Genomic DNA, 25,092 nt, shown 5'->3' on the forward strand with positions numbered 1-25,092 from the left:
ACACTGATTGTTAATCTTGATCCCTGGCCATGTACAACACGGCTGTCTCTAAACAAAATTTGGCACCTTTCACAGGTATTGTTTTGTCAAGTTTGTCAGACTGTTGACAGTCCATCATGGTTACCCTAAGCCTCTCATATGTAATTGAAAAGCTATTTGCTGTATAACCTAGGAATTATATAGCATCATAGACGATCAACAGTTGAGACAAATAGGTAAAGGTCCAATCCATGAAAGATTACCTTGACACAGTATTGTAAAAAAAATCTACATTAAAATAACATAAACTCCACCTATAGGGCTGGCTGTAGTTGATGTTGCAATATTGACATTGAAGCACTAAGCTTTACTGTGATCCTGTTGTGTAGGGCATCTTATAGGCACTTACTGTCCTGCGGCAATTTAAACTCAAAATCATTGGCTGTCATTGGTTTGGTGAAGGCATTCTGTCCAAACACAAAGCTTGTGCTGGGGACAGAGGCTGGCACGGAGGCAGAACTGCTGCTGTTGTTCCCAAACTGCCTGGGTGTGACGGTCATAGAAAATGAGAATGATGGTCTTCCCTGGACCTCAGAAGTGGACTTAGATGTTCCTTGATCTGCAAGACAATTACATACATGGTATTACTAAGAAAAGCTGTCAATACTGACCTGTACCGAGGTCATATGGAACACACATTTTGACTTACAATATCCTGTTCTCAAAATGCTTCATCTCGTGAGAGTACTTAATTCATGTCACATTTGGCACATTTATCAGGGAAAACACTTATGCAGGGTAGCTAATGAGAACTCACTGTCCTGTGGCAGTTTGAACTCGAAATCCTTGGCTGTCATCAACTTTGTGGAGATGGTCTGTCCAGAAGGGTTGTCACTCACAATGGTTGTGTTGGGGATAGAGGTTGGCACAGGGGCAGAACTGCTACTGCTGGCCCCAAACTGGCTGGGCGTAGTGGTCATAGAAAAGGAGAACGATGGTCCTGTCTTGACCTCAAAAGTTGGTTTAGGAATATCTCCACCTGTAAGACAAGCAAAATTGAAAATGAACCGTAGTGAAAACAGTGAGTGTAAACGGTTAGTACTTTTAAAAGCAAGACAAATAACACTTTTTCCAGTCTATTTCTGGTCAGCATGCTCTACACATGAGGAAGTACTCTACATATTCTGCAAAACAGAAAAAAACACACACTTGCAATCTAACCAAAAGCAGATGTAATCAAAGAAATATTGGTTCCTGCTCACCTGCAGTGATTGTCCCAAAGGTAAAAGATGCCTTAGGGGTATCAGCTTCATGGGTTTTGTCTCCAGGTTTGTCGTTGTGTGGATCGGCTGTGCTGAGGGAGATATCAAGTGCAGGAAAAGTCTTCTCTGCCTTCTTGTCCCCACTGATGAGGGAGGTAGAGAGAGTGGTGGTGGCTTCCTGCTTCTCTGGTATCTCAAAAGTAAAGGTGGCAGTGCTGGCTGGAGCTAGAAACACAGACACAGCAGTGGGTGTGTTTACACACTTTGGTAAATGAATGTTAAAATGAAACACTTGATACTTTTGTATAAAAACATACTAATTTCACTTAGATACTGCAAAACTGCAATCATGCAAAGTGCAAAGAATGTCATCCAGCACATATTTCAATCATATGGCTCCCATCCCAGCTTGTGAAGTCACAAGGACATTTTTTATTTGTATTATCTTACCAAACAACAACAAGTCACCATGCTTATATCTGAAGTTATGCACTGTCAGTACTTACTTGCTGCAACACAAGGGGTGGTCTTGTCACTGACATCAGAGAGTCCTGCTTCATCAACAGGTGCAATGGAGGTGGGGGGCAGAGAGGAGGGGGTGCAGATGGGCGACACCTCTGGTGCCTCAACAGTCTAGAAAACAGTGTGTTGATGGTATGTCAGCATGTGTTATTGGTTACCTCTGTCTTCCTGCATTTTCCCTTTGCACACAGGAAGCACAGGTAAAACAGTGTAGCCAGAGCACCACAGCAGCAGAGACGCAGGCAAACAGATTCACCTTGTTCTCTGGGGCAGGTTTAGAGGAGGCGAGCCTGCTCCTCCTAGACCGAGATGAGCGGCGAGCCGCTCTGTCATCCGCTGAAGATGCGCGGGATTGGCAGCACCTGCTGCTGGCACAGGGGGGACAGAGGGACATTACATCGCTGCGTCAGAGTGTGTTATGGACCCTTTAAGGGGATTTCTCTTTTTCCACACTTTCATCCTTTTAAACTGAAACATGAGAAGTAGTAATGCTGCTTTTTAATGCTTGAATACCGTGATTTCATTGAAAGCAGTGTTGCACCTTTGTCATTTATGAATAAAATGGTGGAAATGCATGTTTTCCATTACACACTATTGAAACTAATCAGCATCATATATGATGTATTTACATTTTGTTTCGTGCAACACACTGATTGCAAAGTGACTCACCATTGACGCCGCACCACTGGTGCCTCAGATGTCTGTGTCAGTAAAATTTCAGGCTGAAATAGGAAACAAGAAACATACTCAATATACAGTAACAATATTTTAAAAAATATTTCTAGGCTTTCTTTAGTTTAGGGCACTCAGTTTTCATCTAGGACCCTCTCTCTGTACCTGCTTTTCTTCCTGGCTGCAGTCTGGCCTGGGTTCAGCAGTTATAGAGGAGGAAGAGGTTGATCCTTCGATGAGCGCAACAGCTGGCTTTGAGGTTCCTGCATACAACATAGAAACACATCATTGAAAATGAGTACAAGTCAATATTATAAGTTCAATAATGAAAACTGACACTGTTCTCAGTTCATTTTTAGTCAGACTAAGGATCTAGAATGCTTAACTAAACTGCTAAAACTATTCAAAACAAATATTCCTTATGATTTAATTCAGATAGTTTTGTTTAAAGCAATGTTTCATTGGAAAAATGAGGATTCCTGCAAAGGATAGCTGCAGCATAGCCTGAGAGTTTTGCAGTCTCAAACAAGATTAACATGTGAGAGTATGTGTAAAGGCCAAATACATGTGGGATAACTGTGACACAGAATGGTAAAAATCTGCATTAAAACACATCAACTCCACCTGCAGAGCTGGATGTGGAGTTCTGAGCATTGGAGCTGGCTGTGGTGCTGATCTGAGGGTTGAGGGTCTGAAGGTTGCTGGCATGTGGCAGTTTCAAGATAGAATCCTTGGCTGTTGCTGGCTTGGTGGAGACACTGTGTCCAGAAAGGTTTTCGCAGACGAAGGTTGTGCTGGGGACAGAGGCTGGCACAGGGGCAAAACTGCTGATGCTGTTGGTCCCACACTGGCTGGGTGTAGTGGTCATAGAAAAGGAGAATGATGGTTCTGTTTTATCCTCAGAAGTGGACTTAGATGCTTCTTGATCTGCAAGACAATCACACACACGGTATTACAAAAGAACAGCTGTCAATAGTGACCTGTAGATAAGTTATAAGCAACATGCATATTCTAAAAGCACATTTTTGCAGTGTTTCTCTAATTCATGTCACATTTGGTACACTTAAAAGGTGTGCAGGCCATCCGATGGGGACTTACTGTCACGTGGCAGATTGAACATTAAATCCTTGGCTGTCATTGACTTGGTGGAGTCACTCTGTCCAGAAAGGTTCTCACACACAAAGGTTGTGCTGGGGACAGAGGCTGGTACAGGGGCAAAACTACTGCTGCCAGCCCCAAACTGGCTGGGCGTAGTGGTCATAGAAAAGGAGAACGATGGTCCTGTCTTGAACTCAAAAGTTGGTTTAGGAATATTTCCATCTGTAAGACAAGCAAAATTGAAAATGAACCGTAGTGAAAACAGTGAGTGTAAACGGTTAGTACTTTTAATAGCAAGACAAATAACACTTTTTCCAGTCTATTTCTGGTCAGCATGCTCTACACATGAGGAAGTACTCTACATATTCTGCAAAACAGAAAAAAACACACACTTGCAATCTAACCAAAAGCAGATGTAATCAAAGAAATATTGGTTCCTGCTCACCTGCAGTGATTGTCCCAAAGGTAAAAGATGCCTTAGGGGTATCGGCTTCATGGGTTTTGTCTCCAGGTTTGTCGTTGTGTGGATCGTCTGTGCTGAGGGAGATATCAAGTGCAGGAGAAGTCTTCTCTGCCTTCTTGTCCCCACTGATGAGGGAGGTAGAGAGAGTGGTGGTGGCTTCCTGCTTCTCTGGTATCTCAAAGGTAGAGGTGGCAGTGCTGGCTGGAGCTAGAAACACAGACACAGCAGTGGGTGTGTTTACACACTTTGGTAAATGAATGTTAAAATGAAACACTTGATACTTTTGTATAAAAACATACTAATTTCACTTAGATACTGCAAAACTGCAATCATGCAAAGTGAGAAGAATGTAATGCAACAGATGTTTCAATCACATATGGCTCCCATCCCAGCTTGTGAAGTCACAAGGACATTTTTTATTTGGATTATCATAACAAACACCAACAAGACGCTATACTTCTATCTGAATTGTCAGTGCTTACCTGCTGCACCACAGGGGGTGGTCTTGTCACTGACATCAGAGGGTCCTGCTTCATCAACAGGTGCAATGGAGGTGGGGGGCAGAGAGGAGGGGGTGCAGGTGGGTGACACTTCCAGCACCTCAGCAATCTAGAAACAGTGTGTTGATGGTATGTCAGCATGTGTTATTGGATACCTCTGTCTTCCTGCATTTTCCCTTTGCACACAGGGAGAGAGCAGCGCTATGACACCCAGAGAAGCACAGGTAAAACAGTGTGGCCAGAGCACCACAGCAGCAGAGACGCAGGCTAACAGATTCACCTTGTTCTCTGGGGCAGGTTTAGAGGAGGCAAGCCTGCTCCTCCTAGACCGGGATGAGCGGCGAGCCGCTCTGTCATCCGCTGAAGATGCGCGGGATTGGCGGCACCTGCTGCTGGCACAGGGGGGACAGAGGGACATTACAGCGCTGCGTCAGAGTGTGTTATGGACCCTTTAAGGGGATTTCTCTTTTTCACATGTAATTTTATCTGTTTAAACTGAAACATGAGAAGTAGTAATGCTGCTTTTTAATGCTTGAATACAGTGATTTCATTGAAAGCAGTGTTGCACCTTGGTGGAAATGCACGTTTTCCATTACACACTATTGAATTCATCAGCATCATATATGATGTATTTACATTTTGTTTCGTGCAACACACTGATTGCAAAGTGACTCACCATTGACGCCGCACCACTGGTGCCTCAGGTGTCTGTGTCAGTAAAATTTCAGGCTGAAACAGGAAACAAGCAACATATTCAATACACAGTAACAATATTTTTTAAAAATATTTCTATGCTTTCTTCAGTTTTGGCCAGACTCAGTTTTTGTTTAGGACACTTCTCTCTGTACCTGCTTCTCTCCATGGCCACAGTCTGGCCTGGGTTCAGCAGATATAGAGGAGGAAGAGGTTGATTCTTCGCACTTTGAGGTTCCTGCATTCAAATACATCATTAAGAATGAGCACAAATCAATACTCTACATCTGAAAACCAAAAACAGACACTAGTTTCAGTTCATTTTTAATCAGATTAAGGATCTAGAATGCTTAACTAAACTGTTAAAACTATTCAAAACAAATATTCCTCATAATTTTATTCAGATGGTTTTGTTTAAAGCAATGTTTCATTGGAAAAATGAGGATTCCTGCAAAGGTTAGCTGCAGCACAGCCTGAGAGTTTTGCAGTCTCAGACAAGATTAACATGTGAGAGTATGTGTAAAGGCCAAATACATGTGGGATAACTGTGACACAGAATGGTAAAAATCTGCATTAAAACACATCAACTCCACCTGCAGAGCCGGATGTGGAGTTCTGAGCATTGGAGCTGGCTGTGGTGCTGATCTGAGGGTTGAGGGTCTGAAGGTTGCTGGCATGTGACAGTTTCAAGATAGAATCCTTGGCTGTCACTGGCTTGGTGGAGACACTGTGTCCAGAAAGGTTTTCGCAGACGGTTGTGCTGGGGACAGAGGCTGGCACAGGGGCAAAACTGCTGATGCTGTTGGTCCCACACTGGCTGGGTATAGTGGTCATAGAAAAAGTGAATGATGGTCCTGTGTTGAACTCAAAAGTTGGTTCAGTCATATCGCCATCTGCAAGTCAAACAAAATTGAAAATGAACCATTGTGAAAACAGTGAGTATACATGATTAGTAGTTTTAATACAAAGACATTACAATACAATAATACCAATAACATTTATTCCAGTCTATTTCTGGTCAGCATGCTCTACAAATGAGGAAATACATATTCTACATAGCAGGAAAGCACACACATGCAATCTAACCAACAGCAGAGGTAATCAAATCTCACCTGTGGTGATTGCCCCAAAGGTGAAAGATGCCTTAGGGGTATCGGCTTCATGGGTTTTGTCTCCAGGTTTGTCGTTGTGTGGATCGTCTGTGCTGAGAGAGATATCAAGTGCAGGAAAAGTCTTCTCTGCCTCCTTGTCCCCAATGATGAGGGAGGTAGAGAGAGTGGCGGTGCCTTCCTGCTTCTCCTCTGGTATCTTAAAAGTAAAGGTGGCAGTGCTGGCTGGAGCTGGAAACACAGACACAGCAGTGGGTGTGTTTACACACTTTGGTAAATGAATGTTAAAATGAAACACTTGATACTTTTGTATAAAAACATACTAATTTCACTTAGATACTGCAAAACTGCAACCATGCAAAGTGAGAAGAATGTAATGCAACAGATGTTTCAATCACATATGGCTCCCATCCCAGCTTGTGAAGTTACAAGGACATTTTTTATTTGGATTATCATAACAAACACCAACAAGACGCTATACTTCTATCTTAATTGTCAGTGTTTACCTGCTGCACCACATGGGGTGGTCTTGTCACTGACATCAGAGGGTCCTGCTTCATCAACAGGTGCAATGGAGGTGGGGGGCAGAGAGGAGGGGGTGCAGATGGGCGACACCTCTGGTGCCTCAACAGTCTAGAAAACAGAGTGTTGATGGTATGTCAGCATGTGTTATTGGTTACCGCATTATGCACCCTTAAACCTCTGTCTTCTTGCATTTTCCCTTTGCACACAGGGAGACAGCAGTGCTATGACACCCAAACCCAGAAAAGCAGCAGAGCAGATTCACCTTGTCCTCTGGAGGCCTGCTCTTCTCTTTGTTCTTTGATCGAGATGAGCTGCGAGCCGCTCTGGCTGAAGATACGAGGCACACATGGCACATACTGCTAGTGCGGGGGCGGGGGGGACAAGAGGGCAATACAGCACAGCATCAGAGTTTATTAATATTACTTTATCGTTAGTTTATTAATCTTACTTACTTCAATTTCACTAACCAATTCATGTATCTGCAAATGTATGTACTGTACTAAAGGGGTCCAGCCCCAGATTTTCAATTATTCATTAACATTCAAGCTGTGCAACTGACATATGAGAAGTGGCGCTTTCAAAGTGAAGAAACAGGACATTCTCTTCAGTTAGACTGCCTATTTAACCTTTGCTATCTGTTGTCAGTCAGTGGTACTTCCATATAAGATGAAAAATATTAATAGTATAAATAAATAGGGTGGAAAATAATGAGTTCTTTAATCCCATTCATTTCAGTTTTACTGCTCTGCTACTCAACTCCACATCACATGCATTTGCACTTTATTCTTGTAATAAAATGGACCCAAAGTGACTCACCATTGCTGGCGCACCACTGGTACCTCAGCTGTCCGTGTTGATAGGCTGAGAGACTGAAAGCAGAGAGAAGTGAGACAGAAGCTCACTTCACCTCACAGTAAAAACCAACACTGTCTTCTTCTAACTTTGTACATTTTTTCATGTATTGAATATATGACAAAATCATATTTTTTTCAAATATCGCCAGCCAGATTGAGGCTGTGGCAAATGATTATGACTGCATGTACAAGCCCATATGTACAAATATGTGCTGTGAGGAAGCTCACGGCTTGTTTCTGATATCTAAGTGAGAGACAGACTCTAACAGTTTTCAGGGGACACATTCATCGACTAAAACCAGCCAAAAGGCTGTGTGTACTGCAGCACATCTCAGGGAGGAACTGGACAATGGCAGGATACTCCATTACCCTGTCTTTGCCGGTCTCCAGCGTCACACAGGGCCTGAGGGGTGTGGAGGCTGGGGCTGCCAGACACAGGGACACCTGTGGGACACGACACTGTCAAACTGTATCTGTATCTGCCATACGTTATTTTGGGTGGATTTTCTTTTCTGTAACACAGGTATAAAGGGGGTTAGGGACGAAACATGTGAATGGGAAGGAAGGATTGGCTGGTGCGCTCACTTCAGAGGACATCCCAGAGACAGACGGGCTGGAGGCAGGCTTTCTGAGGGCAGTGCGTATCCTCGGTGGGATTGAGTCTGGGTGGTTGTCCTGTGTAGACCACAGGAAGGGCATATTCCTCCTGCTTTCCATATCTGCCGAGAAGAGATTTAATCACAACTACATACAGAAACTCGCCACTGTCCACGTATGGATTTCTCTTTTAAGTCCACCTATCCATTCGTGCCCATCTTTCTTCATGAGTTTCAGCAACACGTATTGAAATCTGTATTTGATAAACTGCCTAAATGCTAACAAAGACTATTTATACAAATAACGAAGTGAGGCATGAGATCATGACTCTGGGACTTTGACAACCCCAATAAATAAAACAAAACAGCCTCATAAATGCATTATCAGAGGGAATAATGTAGGAATAAATAATATTCTATAAACATTTAATTAGTACTATTTATTGAAACCTTTTACTTTGGGTGTCAGTCTTAAGAGCAAGTTTTTGTTTGCGCTTACATACTTTACACGCACTTGCAGATGCGTGCCTAAGCCCTGGCTATTGAGCTATAGCCTCGGGTCTTTTCTCATTAGTTCATTAGTGTCTTCCAATGCCAAATTATTATTGTGCGATGAATTATGTGCAGTGCGAATGTGAAATATACAACCATGAAGACTGCTTACGAAGACGAGTCTGTCAAATGGAGAGGCAACGTAAGTACCCCTCCCTGCCCTACCCCTTTCTACTCACTATTTCACAGAGGGAGAAATCTCAGCATGCTCGTGAAACGCTTCATACAATACGGCGATGAAACAAAAATGAGAAAGTTAATGTTAACATTACAAGATATAACGGGAATATAACGAGTGCCAACTTATAGCTCGACAGCAAAAATACAGTTTGTGTTGATATTTGTCTTCTAACTTTTAACTGATGAAACTTTGTCCCGTGGCCTCCTAAGCCGTGTGTATACATTAGCTGTCGATACCAGCGGGCTAATCTGGCCACCGCACCAGTCAAACAGCTTCGAGCTTTCAAGCCTTTAGCTGGAGTAGTTACTCGTTGACGCATCACTGTTCAACAAGTCCAAGCCTATGGTCCAAAGACCAAAAACTTTCTGTCTCAGGAGCACCTTGATGAACTCGCATAAATATTTTTAAAAGGCACTAAACCAGTTACATTTGGAAGAACTAGCAGTCGCCAGAAACGACCTGTCACGTAAAAACGAGACTGAGGTCACTTCCGACACACAAACAGTGTACAAGTTATTGGATCCTCTCCTGTCTCCATCTCTGAAAAAGACTCAGGCTACATTAACAATACCAGTGAGCAGCTGTATTTGTGGGCGCTCTTTCAGCGCTGCGAGGTGCCAACGCACATGGGCCAGACACGTCTACAGAACTTAGCTATCCCCTCAATTTAAAAGTGTGCTCGAAAACATAGATGAGGGTGTCATCGACCGCTTTCGAGTCTGCATCAGAGGGGCTAGCCCTTGTCCTAGGCCCGTCAAAAAGCCAAGGAAATAAGGTAGCATAGTTTTCTTGTGATACTATGTTGCCAAGGATGGTGGAAATGCAAATAGATTTTTATGTACTAGATTATAACATGTTTATGTTCGTTTATATGTGACAAGGAAGCAGAGGGCAGGGAACAGTTATGTTCAGCAACATTTAAGCCACTGTCACCTCCACAACAATGATGCAGGTGAATTCCCTCAATTCAATGAAGATAAGGAGGTAACTCAATTAAACGTCCTTTAGTACCATTTATATTCCTTTAATGTTGTCACAAGTGCTTTATAATGACCTTGCCATAATAAATAAGCTATTACACCAATAATGCTATGGCACTATGGCATTATTTACATTTAACATAGTAATGTGAATTTATCGATTTTAAACAGAGCCCTAGGTGTTTGCAATCTCTGTGCCGCTGCACATTAATAGAGTAAATTTTCTCCTAAATAGTACTCTGCATACCACAGTCTAAACCTAACCTGTGTTACTGGTGTTACTGGCGCTGGCCTTCGAAGAGTCAAGTCCCCATGGTCGAGCAGGGCGGTCCACTCTATAAGTAGGGGGACCCACTCTAAATTCCCAGGGGAGAGTAGAGAGGGGCACTGTACGTTGTACAGGGAGAGGGGTGAGGAATTCCACTCTCTTTTTCCAAGGGCAAGCAGAGGTGTTCACCCTGTTAGCAGGGACGGGTGGACGGCTGTACAGGAGTGACTGTGACAGCCTTGTTTCTGCCCGAACGCCATTCCTGAAGTAGCTTTGCAGCCAGGAGGACACAATGCTCCTCGCTGTACCAATCAGTAGGCCAGTCAAGGCCACCTGATCATGGGAGGAGAGAGAGAAAGAGAGACAGCAAAGAGGAGAAAATAAAAAAGTGAGGTGTGAAGAAAGCCAAGGAAGAAAGGAGAGAATGTGGAACAGAAACTTAGTTTCTTAACTAAACTGACACGAAGACACAAACAACAAAAACATGCTCTAGCAAATAATGTTTCACCTACCGTTAGACAAGCCAGGTGGTAGCACCTGTGATCACAGGTTTCCCACATGGCTTGTAAAACTGCAAAACTGACTTCTAAGGCATTACTGATACAGGACCGTTAAACTGTAAAATGTTACACTGAAATATGAAATTCTGAGCAAGTGTTATATACACCATGTATTAGGATTCTATACTGTATCGTCACAATTTCACAGTTCCATTCATGGAATGCAGACTTGTCACAAGTGTTCCTGATTTTGCCATTTTGTCACCAGATCAAGTCATTTTGTGATATTGATATCCCAGAGTATCCCGATTTTATGTAATATTGGATATGCAGGTCAAGAAATGTAGGATAATACAGAAATTGTACGCAATCTCTTTCCCCAGCACTCTTCCTAGAAACTATGTCTCGGTGAATAGCAATTTTGGGTGGTCATTTTAAACTTTCTGCTTAACATTAAATTGGGGAACAGAAAAAATACCGTTCATGTGTGCCAACTAACGGAGACCATCGTGGACACTGGTGTTGTATACATTATGAGTCATTATAGCAATTTCAGTAGGAAACCCAGACAAACCCAAAGTCTCAGTGCTCAGGTGGTTTTGGGTATACCCCGCCAGATTCGACGCACGGTCTCTCCCCCATTCTGAGTAGCGCAGATTGTAGTTTCTACTCCTTGTGGAAGTCTGACATCCAACTGAATGGCGAAATGTCGCCACCTAATGTGAGGGAGTGTGTTGGATGGTGTGTATTCTCTCGTGCTACTTCCCTGTCGCGGGTTTATTCGATACTGGGGACATTTGACAGTAACTGCCAGGAGTGCAATTTCTACTGTAGCGGTGGCTACCGAGTTAGCAACACTCGCTAGTCCGGCAAATATGCCTCTGAAGCTTCCCAGTGACGCCGCTATAATATGTGAAGGCTATATATGGGTAAATGTAAAGTAGGCTATATAAAGTGAGGTCTGCTCACGAACAAACTAAGTGTAGAAACTTTAAATGTATATTTGACCTCAGCATGAACCGGGGATTTTAACCACCTAGATATTACGGAAGGGTATCTGTGTCAAGGAAGAAAACGAACACGAAAATCTTCCCATTAGGACAAAAAAAAAATCTTCTGCATGTTTTGCCAAGGACTTGTAAAGCGCCATCTAGCACAGCTGTACGAACGAATTAGGACATACCATCAAGGAAACTGGAGATTACATCTAGACGGCCTACGCTTCCGTAGCTACACCGCTTTCGGGCAGGGGTGAAGAATGAGACATCAGGGCTAATAGCTCCAATCTTTACCCCCTCATTTCCACGAATCTCTTTATGTTTGAGGTCATGCTACCACCTTCTCAGTTTAGTGAACAGCACTTTATACTCCAAATCAGCCTGCTTGATTATCAATTGGAATGATAAGTTTACTTGATTCATTACATTTAAGTCGCCTTCATGTAAGGGTATGAAGGCGGGCCGTACGTTTTCGACGATCAGTGGATCTTAAGCGATTTTTTTAAAAATCAGCTCTTCACTGCAATGCATTATAGGCCATAATTAAATTTTCTGCTCATATCAAAAAGACTTAAATATGTCTTCAGTTAATTTTCTTACTAATGCAGGAAATGGAAGATCACGATCAAATCAAAGCCAATACCCAGACAGTTAACAGCCTAAAGCTAACACCTAAAGCTATCTATAACGCAGAAAGACATGAGAAAGATGGCGCTTTTCCGAGAGACCAACCAAAGGTGGCGAGAACCAACTTTCCAAAAATGATTGGCTTCAATCACCAAAATGTCACTACCCACTGTGTTTGGCAGCAACATTTGCAAAGCAGTTCTTCCGGACTTTTTGTAATGGGAGATTTAATAAATTATTGGAACCATTGCATAATTTCCTTCACACAATCTGGAAATATTTCTATGATTAACACTACGATTGGCTGGCGTCCAAAGTCTGGGACAGTGTGAGTATCAGTCATTCAGATGAAAGTATGAGCTGCAAAGGCTGGCAATAATGATCACAAGTGTTTAAATAAAAACAAACACAATTCAGTTGGAGTCATCCGAATATATTCTCAAATACAAAAAGTGTGAATTTTGATTGAACATAGAACCACGTGCAGATAACAGTTTTACAGACATGGTATAAAAAAGTTTACACGCACAAAAAACCTGTTAATGACCACAAAACTTGCAAAACAACCTGGAGGGACAAGGGAAGGCTATATGCATCTGACAGAATTATTAACAGCTTTAAAATGGTACATTATAAAAGGAAAAGCAAACAATGGTAAAATTTTGACGGCCTCAAATTTGCCTTGATCACAAAATAAGTTACACAAACGCACTAAGTAAAATGTTAGTCTTCTCAGACCTCCATTTTAATGAATCTAGGGGGCAAATTGTATCTATCAAATCAAAATCCTTAAAGATACAGGAACAGGTATCAAGCAACCCAGCTGAAAGCCTCTAAAGCATTAATAAAAACAAAAACAAAAAAATGAATCTGATGTTCTTTGATCTATGGTCTAACCCCTAAATTAACTGAAAAGGGGAAATATTGATAACAAAAATTAACAAACACCTCCACCGCCCCTCCCTTTAAAACTCCAAAAGTAAATGATGGCAAGCATATGCGTGCAAGTCCCAGCCAAATTAATTGAGCTATGACACACACTTCTGCACAGCACTGACAGGTACCGCAGATGGTATCTGCATCCAGTGTTGTACATTGCTGTATCTCACTTGACAGGACATGGTTCCCATCTAAAGCAGACTAGAAGTAAGCTGCATGTTCCACTAATCAAGTGCAGGGCCTAATGGAGCTAAGATACACACTGACAGCAACATGAACAGAAACGGTGCAAGCTTTTAAGGCAAAGAAAATTTAAAATCTAGACAATCTGATGGGAGCCTTGGAGAAAAGGGCAGATGGAGTATATTGGGGGGGGGGGGGGGGGGGGGCGTAGAGTGGAGATGGAGAGGGACACAAGACAGAGGGGAGAAGTGGTGAGATGCTGCCGAAGGGGACGCCATCCATCTGCCATGTGTCACTGCAGGGTGAGGGGCTGTAGGGGGCGCTACTGTGTGCCCTGGGAGCCCTGGGTGCCTTGAGTGCCCTGGCCGGAGTAGCTGCCGTAGTTCCCGTACTGCCCGTAGTATTGGTTCCACTGGCTCTGGTTCTGGTAATACTGCTGCCACTGCTGTGCATACTGCAGGGAGAGAGCGAGAGAAGTCAGGGGGGCCCTGGACGTGACGCTAACTCATGATGGGGAAAGTCATGATGGGGCAACTCTCACCTGCTGGTACTGCTGGTTGTAGTTCTGTTGCTGGTTGTAGGTCTGCCCAGTGGCAGCAGGGGTTTGGCTGTAGCCTTGGCTATACCCTGGGTACTGGCCGTAGTTGGCGTAGTTGTAGCCCTGGCTGTAGTTGCCCTGGTTGTACCCTTGACTGTAACCCTGGTTGTAGCTCTGTGGCTACAGGAGGAGAAAACGAGCAGTGAGTGTGAGTGACATTTCCAAAGTCAGTGTAGGACTCTGACTTTGGAAATGTCCCTAAAGTAGCCCCGCAGATTGGACATTATGCACACGCTCACCTGCGCCTGGTTGTAGCCGCCCCCACTGCCTCCCTTGCTGTAGGGGGCCTGGCGGTTGTGGTTGTAGCCGCCTCCGGACTGCTGGTTGCGGTTGTATCCCCCGCGCCCCCCTGCGCCTCCGTCCCGGTGATTGCCCCCCCAGCGGTTCTGGTTGTACCCGCCACGGTTGTATCCTGCAGAGGGCAGCAGCAGGTTCAGTTAGCCCTTCAAACAAACACACAAACACAAAATGCTAACCATACAAAATGCGAGCGGACAACAGCTCCTCACCTCCCCGGAAGCCACCGCCTCCGCCTCCACCACGGTTCTGGTAGCCTCCCCGGCCTCCCTGGGGGCCGCCGCGGTTGTCATAGCGCTGGTAGCCACCGCCGCGGCCGCGAAAGCCGCCTTGCCGGTTGTCAAAGCGCTTGTCTGGGGGGGGCCCGGCCTTGCGGCCCTCCTCGTTGTACTGCTTCACCAGCTTGTCCGCTTCCTCCCGCTGCACCTCAATGAAGGTCACTTCGTCAAGAAACTCGCCAGCCTCTGGGAGCACAAAGTTGGCTACAGGAGGTAGAGGCAGGGATGCAGTGAGGACGAGCACAGCCGCGCCGCCGGGAGACAAAGAGAAACGCAATTACCATCGGACAGGGATGAGAGAAAAAAGCCACAGAGAAAGGAAAGGGTGGAGAGGATAGGTGGAGAGAGTGACAGTGGGGCTTAACAGGATCTGGAGCAAACGTTGCCTCAAGGGAAGGAGAGGGAAGATTTGCTCCAATTTAAGGGGGAACAAAAGAATAAAAATAAAACAAAATCGCCAGACTACAGAGAGAGGAGTTATGAGAAAGGGGAAAAGTGGGGGAAACAAAAGGTCACTGCAAATCAAGCATTACTTTACCAGTCACTGGTAGTAAGCCAAAGCATTGTGCGTATAAATCGATAGCGTTTGTTGAATGCATCAATGAACGGCTGCTCTAGTTAAGAAGCCAACACTCCCCTAATTTTGGTTTTCAGCATTAATTTTTGAAAGGTATACCCTGCCGGTGGGCTGTGGAGTCCACATCTAAAACACGGGTGAAAATCACAAAACACCCAGAGAAAATGCTTCTTGCTCCCCATGACAATTCATCTATCCAAACCTGATGAAGTAAATGGGACACCTTCAAAAGATCTGAATCCTCAGTTTGCAGTGATAAAGAAGGAAATGGAAAAAGGGAGGGGGGAAATGAAGTACAAAAAATGCCAATGAAAATTAATTAAGGAAGAAGGCACAGGGGAACAGTGGGAACAGGTCTTAAATCTGGCGAAAGGCTAAACTGAGGGGGACAGGGGAGGGGTCTTCCAAGTTCGATTTAAAAAAAATAAATAAATAAAAACATACATAGTAAAAGCAGATCTTGTTTGTTGTTTATTTTTTTTTGGTTTGTTTTCCATGGAATTCCTACCTTTCATTTCTAACACAGCATGATCGGGCACATCCTTCCCTTCCTCATCAGTTCGCTTTAACGTTCGCTCTTTTAAATCCTCGTCCGTGGGACAAATTACAATAGCCTTGCGTTGAAAACCTTCAAAAGGACGCATTTTTCGTCTCTGGGCTGATCCATATACATTTGTCTAGCAATGGTGACAAGAAAGAAGTAGAAGCTGTTCATTATTGTTTGCTTGTCTGCTTTTGTTACGGCTTTGCGTTCCATAGGAGGGAAATTGGAATCCTGCAATGATGAAAGTGAGAGAGTTTTTTTCCTTGGTTGTCATGTCTATGTTCTGGAACTACTAATGGTTGTCTCTCACAACCTCACAAACCTACCTTCACGACTGGATTGCAGCATCTCTTCAGACACCCTTTACTTTGGAAAAAGGTTATATATAAGGGACCCCAAAAATTACTAACAATTCAGCTGCCTATTCTTGCCATTTGTTGTCCCTTATGGAACATACAGATGGTCAGAGAGCGTTCAGTAATAAAAAGCCTGGTGCACAGTTAAGTTCAAAAACAGTGACAAGCTGAAATCAATCACGGCCCTGCACAACTGAACAGAACAACACTGATGCACTTATTAAATGAAACGTTTATATTCAAATATGTTGTGCACAGCAGACACCACAGCAATCAGGTGACATCTCTTGCATCAAAGGCATGACAACTGGTACAGGAATGAGTTCAGTTAGTACCTGGCTAACTGCACTTACTCAGTACCTCTAAACTCTCAAAGTAAGCAATGCCCTGCACTTTAGCCCGACAATGATGTTACTGCACACACTTATCTAGTCATATCGTCTGTATCATTTCTGTGTCACATCTTTCCAAAGAAATATCCAAGTAATATGAAAACCGTCCTGATTGTTTCTGTGGTTCTCTAGAACAGCAGCTTACATCCTTTAAGACCAATGCAACAAACAGCAGCCAACTTGACACTGACCTTAGCAGGAATTTGCTCAGTGAAACTTTTAAGTGTGCAACAAAAAAGAGGTCTATGCTACACTGACAGGGTCCCCTTACTTACCGTTACCTACCTGCTCTTCATACGCACATCTGCCCCTCTGACATGTACAAACACTCACTACCTACCTGTGCATACTCACGGTTTCCATGGCAACCCCATGGCATGTCCATTAGACCTTACCTACCTTGACACTTGCAGAGTAACGCCCTGGAAAGCTGAAACTGGTTCGTTAGTTTTTCTACTTACCTTGATGTTTTATTATTTTAAAATACAACATTCACAAGTTCCATACTCTACATGTAAAAGTACTGTTACTATTTTATATCAAAGTCTATGTGAATTTTACTTTATTTTTACAATTAACATAGCAACAAAGGTGTATTTCTTACTCACCAGGCAGTGTTTACTTGTTTTTCAACATCTTATTATTCACATGGACTATTTGTACAGTGTAGAAAGAGTTCGTTCAACAAGACATACAATAAAGAAATCAAAAAATACTGAAGAATGACAACAGGTACGATTTTTGCATTTTCCTCTGTCACTTGAACAAAACAGATTAATGGTTTCCTTTCAATACATGACAGCAACAACATGTTCAGAACAAAGAAACGTGTAGCGAGTTCAAGCAAGGATTGCAGAGGCTTATCAATGCTCCTACACTAGAGAGACAGTTTCAGAGTGCATTAATGGGTGTGTGTATCAGTGAACAGCAGTGAGGAAGGGGCAAGGGGTGAGGGAAGGGGTGTGCAACTCCTAAAGGGAAGGGGGCTGGGGGGCAGTACCTGGTCCAAGATGTAGTTGCGCTTCTTACGGGCTGCGATCTGGATCAGCCGGTTCAGACACTGCGTGGCCTGCTGGATCAGAACGTCCCAGCGGCCCGCGTAGTTCCGCTGACGACGCAGGCCCATCACCTGGGAGGGGGGAGGAGTCGGTTTTAGTTTGTGGGAAGGCTGCTTTTCGTGCTGTGATGCTGGAAGATGACATACGTGAATGAAATGCATTCCACAGCTAGTCCGCCTTGTGCTCTGACCTTCATCTTCTCCATGATGGCATTGGTGCCCAGGATGTTGTACTTCTTGCCAGGGTTCTCCTCTGCGTGCTTCATAGCCCACGTGGTCTTGCCAGCTGCAGGAAGGCCCACCATCATCAGGATCTGAGAAAGACAAGTAGACCACCGGCACTTCAAACCAGCACATCCGAGCTCATGTTGAATGACACAGAACCTGACAGCACTACGTAAAGAGGTCTCCAAAGTTATCGACCAGCCAACACTGTGGACTTACAATGGTCTGTTTTTATATTAGCGGGGCTGATTCTGAAGTGTTGGTGAAAGTCTATTAGTATCCAGTAAATGCAGCAGTCATGGTTTCTGCTGAATGGGAGACAGGCACGGTGTGGATGGATGCTGAAACAGAGGCTTTTGAAGCGCTGTTGCTGGTAAATCCCTGCACTGGAAAAAACCTGTCAGCTCCGAGGCTGGTGACATTAGACGTGAAATCACAGTTTATAACCACAGATGTAGTCCCACCATGCAAGAGGATCTCCTCCTGCAGTAATGTGGTGATTTCAGCTTCTGAAGCAATGTGGAACATTTTCAGGGGCTATCTCACTTGGCACATGTCTTAAGGAGTAGGATGACATAAATTCAGGGCGAAACAGTACCGAGAAGGGTCGGGGAGATCATCAACACGCTAAGGGCTTGTTTAAAACAGGAGAATGCTGATGTATGAGTGCTTCTGAACAACAACGGTGATGTGTGAGAATGCTTTTGTATTTTAACAACCACATGGGCACTAAAAACAAGCTTGCTCCAATGGCTGAAAAAATACAGGTATTGTTGCACTCTACTGGCTCAGAGTTGATTGCTTAGACAACTGGAAACTTTGTTGGTGCCCTATGAGGTGTGTGCACTCTTGCTATAGGAAAACTGGGTGGCATCGAGGAGCAAAGTGGGTAACACTTTTTCTAGCACTACACTCTAAAGAATCTTTCATGAAAGTGGTGAATGTATATTTCATCACATGTAATGTCCATCTACCTATGGTGACAACGCTGCTGGCATCGGAATCACCTGGGCATGCCACTGAAGGCTAATGGAAAAGAGCTTTAAGCTTAGCCATTAGGGGTCATGAAACCCCTAGGGGGTCACACTTCAAAAAGCAGAGATTGTCATCTTCTCCTTCCGATTCCATTTAACACTCAGACCCTCCATAATGTCTCTCCCATGCCACAGACAGCTAACTAAGCTAGTTCAGGCTGTTAAAACAGGCTCAGAAAGTTCCAACGCCTGCTGCACCACTCCCTCCAGTGCTGCTGTAACCGCAACTGCAACAGCAACTGCAACAGCTGTCAACTCCATAACATGCCACTTACGAGCTCCAGCTACTGGGTCCAAATAAACGCAAGGGGCCTGCTAAAAAAGGCTTGCCATCCCAGTAGTCGACCTTCATCAGACCTCAGTACAGCTTAACAGCTCCCACATCACAGCTCCGTTCCCTCAGTGCTAACACGGCTATAATGTGCTTCAATAAATTTTATACTGAAACAAAAGAGACGCCTTCTATGCAGTGCAGGACCATTACATCAACAGCTTATACGATGCCTGATGCTGAACTTATTACTTCAACATGCAAAGGTCAAGTATTTCAAAAAAACTCCAGGGAAAGCATCAAGCTGAACAGTTGGTTCAAAAACGTAACCCTTACATAACACAACTGTAGCCCAGGCAAGGCCAATTTGGCAACACATGAAATCACAAACCAGAGGCTTCTATTTGTGTTTAAAATCTGACAGAACCACGTTATATATATGCCTTTAACCATATCCTGCAGGAACAGCCTGGCCCACAAAATAGCCATTTGGACTTTGTGATATGCAGGTTATATATAACAAAGTGGCATTGGGGTGAATCCCTAGCTGTATTGCAGAACTCAGCCCAGAATGACCTACCTCGCATTCCGCCTTAGTGGCAGGTCCCACGGTGCCCCTGGTCCTGTCTTCCAGCTGGACGTTCTGGATGAGGGTAAACCCTTCCTGCAGAGGGAAGTAGGGCTCCTCCTTTTGGCCAAAGTTGAATTCGATGGCGCAGTTCTTGACGAGCACGTGGGGGAAGAGCGGCCGTCCTGCCAGCTCCTCCCGGTTGACGCGGAAGCACACTCCAAGCCACTTCCCGTTCTTCGAGTAAGCGATCTCAATCTCCTCGCTACTCTCGAAGTCCTGAGAGATACATCACAGAAGAGACATTTGGTCTTACCCGTTACACTGAAAATAAACAAGAACAAAAAGAGTTCAAGAATAGGGCAGGGGGAAGGGTGCTCGGGCAGAGAGACATTTGAGACGAACCCGTATACTTACAATGTAACAGCCAAGGACATCATTCTCGCCAAACTTCTCCCCATAATCCTCAAATTTGCAGTTTGTGGATTTCTTTCCTGTTCCTCCATACCCGTAGGAGAACTCCTCCTCACCTGGAACAGAACAGAATTAAATTTGTATGCAGCATTCCAAAGTACAATCCTTCTTAAATCAGTGAAAACAGAAAAACCATGCATTTATACAAACTGTCTTTGAAAATGTCAGAGTTGAAATGTGGGAAGACTGTGTATGGACACGTTCATTTGTAGGCCACTCCTTCAGATGTTACTTTTTTAATTACATGCCAAAATGCACTGAAGAGTGCAACTTTTATCATGTGCATGTGTAACAAACAGACAATATGATCGATTCACATGAATATTCCCTTTTCTGCTGTTGCAGGTTGCTCTTGTAACAACACATATCAGCATGCACAATATAAAAAGTAACAATTTACTGGTCAGGACTACTAGAAAACAGTTATTGAAGAAATGCATATATCCAAAAAAGGATGCCGTATATGGGTTTCAGCATATATATTCTGCTGTGTTTGTGTCTTCTAGTTTCTCTCACCCAGCTGTGTGCTGCAGGAGTCCAAAGACCAGCCCACACGCACAACATGGGGGTCGGGCTCACTGCTGGGCAGGTGCTTCACAGAGATCTCCTCATTAATCTGGGAGAGGGGTGACAAAGACACAGCTGATTTATACCTTACACTTGCAAACCCACCATCAAGAGACAACACCGCAAAAAATCGCCCATACCTATACAACTTCGCTGCCAAAAGGTTTTCAGCCATTTCAAAATGCAAGGATGCCAATTCTTTGATACAATTTACACTGTCAGGCTATTAGTTTCCAAAAAAAAACTAACTGTTCCTTCTACTTTACCTTCATCTCGTAACAGACGCGGCCTTTGCTAACACCATAGGAGGCCCTGGCTCCTGACCACAGGTATGCAAAGCCCTCGATGGTGAGGGGGTACCCGCTGTACCGATCACGAGACACCTTGAAGTGCAGATCGCAGTTATCTGTAGAAACAAGCGCAATATGGATGTCTCAGAATCATCCTAACACTACAAACTATCCTGAATAATAAACAAATCAAACTGCTGCACCATGGCCCAAGTCACTGTTTCTGGTCACACATATACTGCTAAAGCTCACTCACATGTGTCAATGGCCACCAGAGTATCATCAAAGTCCTCCTCTTCCTCCTCTGCTGGAGGCTGGGGGGAGCGGGACCTGTCAGGACCAGACCCACCATATGAAACACGGGCCGACAACACAGGCAGTGGCACAGAAACAAGACATCACTAACACAAAATTACCTCTTGTCTTCACGGTGCTCATAGTAGCCGTGCCCTCGGGCCTCATCGTAAGATCTCTTACGGCCGTAAGGGCCATGGCGGTCATCTTCGACCTTAGGCTGGGCTGCCTCCTGAGCCTCCCATTCATTGGCTGGTTCTGGCTGCTGTTGCTGCTCCTCCTCTGGCTTCTCAAACTGCTCCTGCTCCTGCTTCTGCTCCGGCTCCTCCTCCTTCTTCAGTTCCTCTTTCATCTTATACTCTTCTGAACACAAATAAGACAAAATTGTTTCAATGTTGTTTTAAACTCATACACCACATGCATTACATTTCACAAAAACTGCATGTCATCCGCTTGTGAAGCTAGGAATTAACTAAAACAATTTTGGGTCAAGTACTTTTCTCAAGGATATAGTAAGAAGTCACCAGAGGGGAATCAAACCAGCAAATTTTACAAGCCCTGCTCCTTATTGCTATATGCCAAAGGGGGGAAAAAACTTGCATGCTGACATGAAGCTGTCAACATAAGACATTTTACTATTAGCAAGACAGACATTTTAATTCTAGTCCTTTTCAGGTCTGAACATGTGAACATTTTTATGGATGACACCAGCCAACATTCTTTATAAGATAGCTATATAGTTTTTGGTTTAAACCACAAACCATGTATGCCCATTTCAAACACATCACTTGGGAGCTTCTGATTACTCACAGGAGGCTAATGCATTTATATGACCTATTTCAAACAAACAAAACCAAGTCTCAGTTCTATCAAGCTGAATTCACATGGGCTGACCCATCACAGGCAACACAGCAGCTTCAGACAGCACCTCGTTCCGGGTACACTCCGCACTCACCCGGCTTACTCTCCGGCTGCTCCAGGAGCGGCGATTCCTCCTGCACCTGTGGCTCTGGCTCTGACTCCGGCTCCGGTTCCGGCTCCGGCTCCAGCAGCTCCTGCTCGTACTCCTGTTTGATCTCCGGCACGTTGCCTGCAGCATACTCGTTCATGCCGTAGCCCATATCAGAAGCTTCTTCTCTGTCCATTTCCCCTCCTTCTCCGTTTTCCTCTTCCTGCTGCTCAGGGTAGTCTTCCTCCTCCTCCTCGTCATCATCTTCTTCTTCACCTTCAACTTCATCTACTTTACGAAAATCAAATCGTCTTAGGTACTTATTGAATAGAAAGGGTAGGTGCCTTCTGGCATCAATAGAACAAACAATGGCTTTCTTGGGAGTTTCAGAGATCACCGATACGAAACATCTATACAACTACATAATCCTGTTTTACAACACTAGCTATTTTAGCGTTAGCTACGATACACATCAGAGGAGACGTCAACCACACTACAGTGACGTTAATCAAACCGTCAACCCACAGAAAATACTACCAACTACTACAAATCAATTACTTTTCTTCAAACTATCGACATGATCTGTACGTATCAATACAGGCATCGTTTGAGTCACGTTGCATGACACGCCACCCTCTGGCCCCCAACAGTAAATCTCTGTCTGTAATCCCACATTAATCTCTTTCGGTTTCAAAGCACTGCATCGCCGCGTCGATTCAAAACAACAACCATCCTGCCCTCAACGCAACAGCGTAGCTCGCCGAAAAAAAATGTTTCCTAGCCATAACGTTAGCCTGTTATACCTTCATCCTGATAGTCATCGCCGTCTCCGGCTTCCCCGCCGATGCCGTAGCCCTCTCCGAGGGCAACCGGCGGCCCGCCTCCTTCCCCAGTGGCCTCGGCCTCAAGTGCAGCCTGCAACCTGTCGACGAGGTCCGCTTTCAGGCCACGGGTGTCCAGGCCTCGCCGCTGAAGTTCCTCTTTCAGCTCGTTGACTTTCAGCTTCTTCACATTTACTCCACTCATGTTGTAAATCTGTGAAGGAATACCTGTTTTTTTTTCTTCTTTCTCAAAACGCCACTCTGCGAAACAAACCAAAATAAACAATTAACCGTGCTCAGTACAGTTTAAGGTCCTGCAAAGGAAATCCGACACATTGCAATGACTGGCGCTCCCCACTGGTTTATTTTTCTTGAGATAGCTAACGTTGCGATGCTGAATATTTTTGCTGAAATACAAAGCGCATGAACAGAAACTTGAGAACTAGCTACAGAGATCCAAACCCTTTAATGCCATGCAAAGAGCAGGTAGTTAAGTAGCCAGGTACCTTACAAACGGTAACATTTGCACAGCATCACCACCTAGTTGTAGCTACTTAGCCAGATGAACTTGTTTAGCTGATACAGTAACGGATGCACTAGCTAAGTGAGCTCGGTAATACACGAAAAGCTCCAAATAGTGTCTACCGGCATCTGATGTAAAATTAGCTAGCATAACACTGCACACCAAACGTTAATATTACCTATTTCAGTTGCTGATTTCACACCCGTATCCCTCGCTTCGCTCGTTATGTCCAGCTCCACAAAATGGACGATATTCTTCCCTCCTTCAGCAGCTCCCGTAGGTGAGCTCAACGTCACCACACCGCCCCTTGTGATTGGACAAAAGTGCTGCCTATCTGACTTCGTTCGTCAGTGTTCTCCGGAAATCCAAGTTCTCGTTTTATAGGTAAACGCGGTTTGTAGATTCAAAATGATCGATGCGAGTGTGCAGGAGCGTGATCTGCAAGGAGGGCTTATACCTGTATATGCTACAAACCCTTCCCTATGACAATTTTGCTAATACTGAGTTGAATTGAGATCAGTTTCGACATGAGATCAGTTTCGCACCATAACATTCAATAAAATCATAGAACATTGGCCAGTATTCATGAACTAAAATTAAAATGCATATTACTAATAGACTGATTCCCTCGGTGGGCAAGGAAAGATGGTAATCTGTTCTTACAATACAATACATATGATCTTGCAAAATATTACACTGGAATATTCTTAATATACTGTACCACACAGTGTAAATGCAAGGACTGCAGGAAGGAGTAAAAGAAAAGTAGACCACTATGAAAATGGCACCTGTCAAAGCGTTTCCTGTTACACCTCTAGATAGGCTTTTAAAGATTCTTTGCATTATTACTGTATTGTGTTAATTATTTTTCTAATTGTTGACTAAAGATGAGCATCTTGAAGAACACACTATTTATAGAAAGACAGAACTGCTGTCTGAAATGTGCAACATTCTGTGTCATGCCTAGCTTTATTGTATTCTTATGAACATTTAAACTTAAGGGGCGCTGTGTGTATTCTCTAGCATCAGTCAAGGGGTACAAAGCAGGTGTGTTCTGAGGTCTGGTGCAGGCTGACATATTTATACTGTGCTAAACTCAAAGGAAACTCCAGCCTGAGGTATAATAATGAGTGGTGGCCACTGGTATTACATTCGTTAAATATTGTAGCCTACAATGGCACTCTGTCCTCTCTCCCTGAGGGGCATGGCTAGTTGATTGTTCCAGGAACTCCAGTTGTGACTGTGTAACCATTGTGTGTAGATTAACAATATTCATGTAAGCACTTAAAGTTAACTGCCCCCTGTCTCCCCTTCAGTTTGAGCTTGTAGAGTAGGCTGAATGGACAGCTGTAGACTAACAAATATATGATATGATGGGGAACTCATCCATTAATTCATGCTTTTGCAATCAATTTGCAGCTTCAAAATGTAATGAATATCAACATAAATTCTATGAATACTCCAGTAATGTAAAGC

At 44.0% G+C, this 25,092-nt stretch overlaps 2 protein-coding genes across 5 annotated transcripts; both read right to left on the bottom strand.

Moving 5' to 3' along the window:
* Nucleotides 1–374: 374 nt before the first annotated feature.
* Nucleotides 375–8,376, bottom strand: LOC118774195 (mucin-5AC-like). Its single transcript, XM_036523354.1, has 13 exons — nucleotides 8,263–8,376; nucleotides 8,047–8,121; nucleotides 6,805–6,931; nucleotides 6,302–6,529; nucleotides 5,783–6,082; nucleotides 5,345–5,427; nucleotides 4,479–4,605; nucleotides 3,979–4,203; nucleotides 3,060–3,362; nucleotides 1,748–1,750; nucleotides 1,242–1,466; nucleotides 797–1,018; nucleotides 375–598 (listed from the first exon to the last, which is right to left on the bottom strand). The coding sequence occupies exons 1-13, from the start codon at nucleotides 8,374–8,376 to the stop codon at nucleotides 375–377; spliced, it is 2,256 nt and encodes a 751-aa protein (XP_036379247.1).
* A 5,315-nt stretch (nucleotides 8,377–13,691) lies between these two features.
* hnrnpul1l (heterogeneous nuclear ribonucleoprotein U-like 1 like) lies at nucleotides 13,692–23,866 on the bottom strand. Of its 4 annotated transcripts, none has more exons than XM_036523697.1 (16): nucleotides 23,795–23,866; nucleotides 23,076–23,354; nucleotides 22,279–22,560; nucleotides 21,446–21,686; nucleotides 21,286–21,359; nucleotides 21,006–21,145; nucleotides 20,689–20,788; nucleotides 20,116–20,228; nucleotides 19,711–19,977; nucleotides 17,792–17,914; nucleotides 17,544–17,672; nucleotides 15,760–15,928; nucleotides 14,609–14,878; nucleotides 14,339–14,511; nucleotides 14,043–14,219; nucleotides 13,692–13,955 (listed from the first exon to the last, which is right to left on the bottom strand). In XM_036523697.1, the coding sequence occupies exons 2-16, from the start codon at nucleotides 23,296–23,298 to the stop codon at nucleotides 13,824–13,826; spliced, it is 2,613 nt and encodes an 870-aa protein (XP_036379590.1). In that variant the 5' UTR covers nucleotides 23,299–23,354; nucleotides 23,795–23,866; the 3' UTR covers nucleotides 13,692–13,823. The 4 variants fall into 4 exon arrangements, with proteins under 4 accessions (XP_036379590.1, XP_036379591.1, XP_036379588.1 ...); XM_036523698.1 differs by having other exon boundaries at nucleotides 21,446–21,683; nucleotides 22,279–22,563; XM_036523695.1 differs by having other exon boundaries at nucleotides 22,279–22,563.
* Nucleotides 23,867–25,092: the final 1,226 nt, after the last annotated feature.

Source organism: Megalops cyprinoides, chromosome 3 (genome assembly GCF_013368585.1).
Source record: "Megalops cyprinoides isolate fMegCyp1 chromosome 3, fMegCyp1.pri, whole genome shotgun sequence".
Classification (NCBI taxonomy): domain Eukaryota; kingdom Metazoa; phylum Chordata; class Actinopteri; order Elopiformes; family Megalopidae; genus Megalops; species Megalops cyprinoides.

Bases quoted from the DNA above. Each gene is read 5' to 3' on its own strand.
- LOC118774195 (XM_036523354.1), bottom strand. From the start codon at position 8,376: ATGCCCTTCCTGTGGTCTACACAGGACAACCACCCAGACTCAATCCCA. The intron at 6,530-6,804 runs GTAAACACTGAC...CTGTGTTTCCAG, and splicing joins CACCCCATGTGGTGCAGCAG to CTCCAGCCAGCACTGCCACC. The intron at 599-796 runs GTGAGTTCTCAT...ATTGTCTTGCAG, and splicing joins GTTCAAACTGCCACAGGACA to ATCAAGGAACATCTAAGTCC.
- hnrnpul1l (XM_036523695.1), bottom strand. From the start codon at position 23,298: ATGAGTGGAGTAAATGTGAAGAAGCTGAAAGTCAACGAGCTGAAAGAG. The intron at 14,512-14,608 runs GTGAGGAGCTGT...TGCCCTCTGCAG, and splicing joins AGGCGGTGGCTTCCGGGGAG to GATACAACCGTGGCGGGTAC. The intron at 13,956-14,042 runs GTGAGAGTTGCC...CTCTCCCTGCAG, and splicing joins ACAACCAGCAGTACCAGCAG to TATGCACAGCAGTGGCAGCA.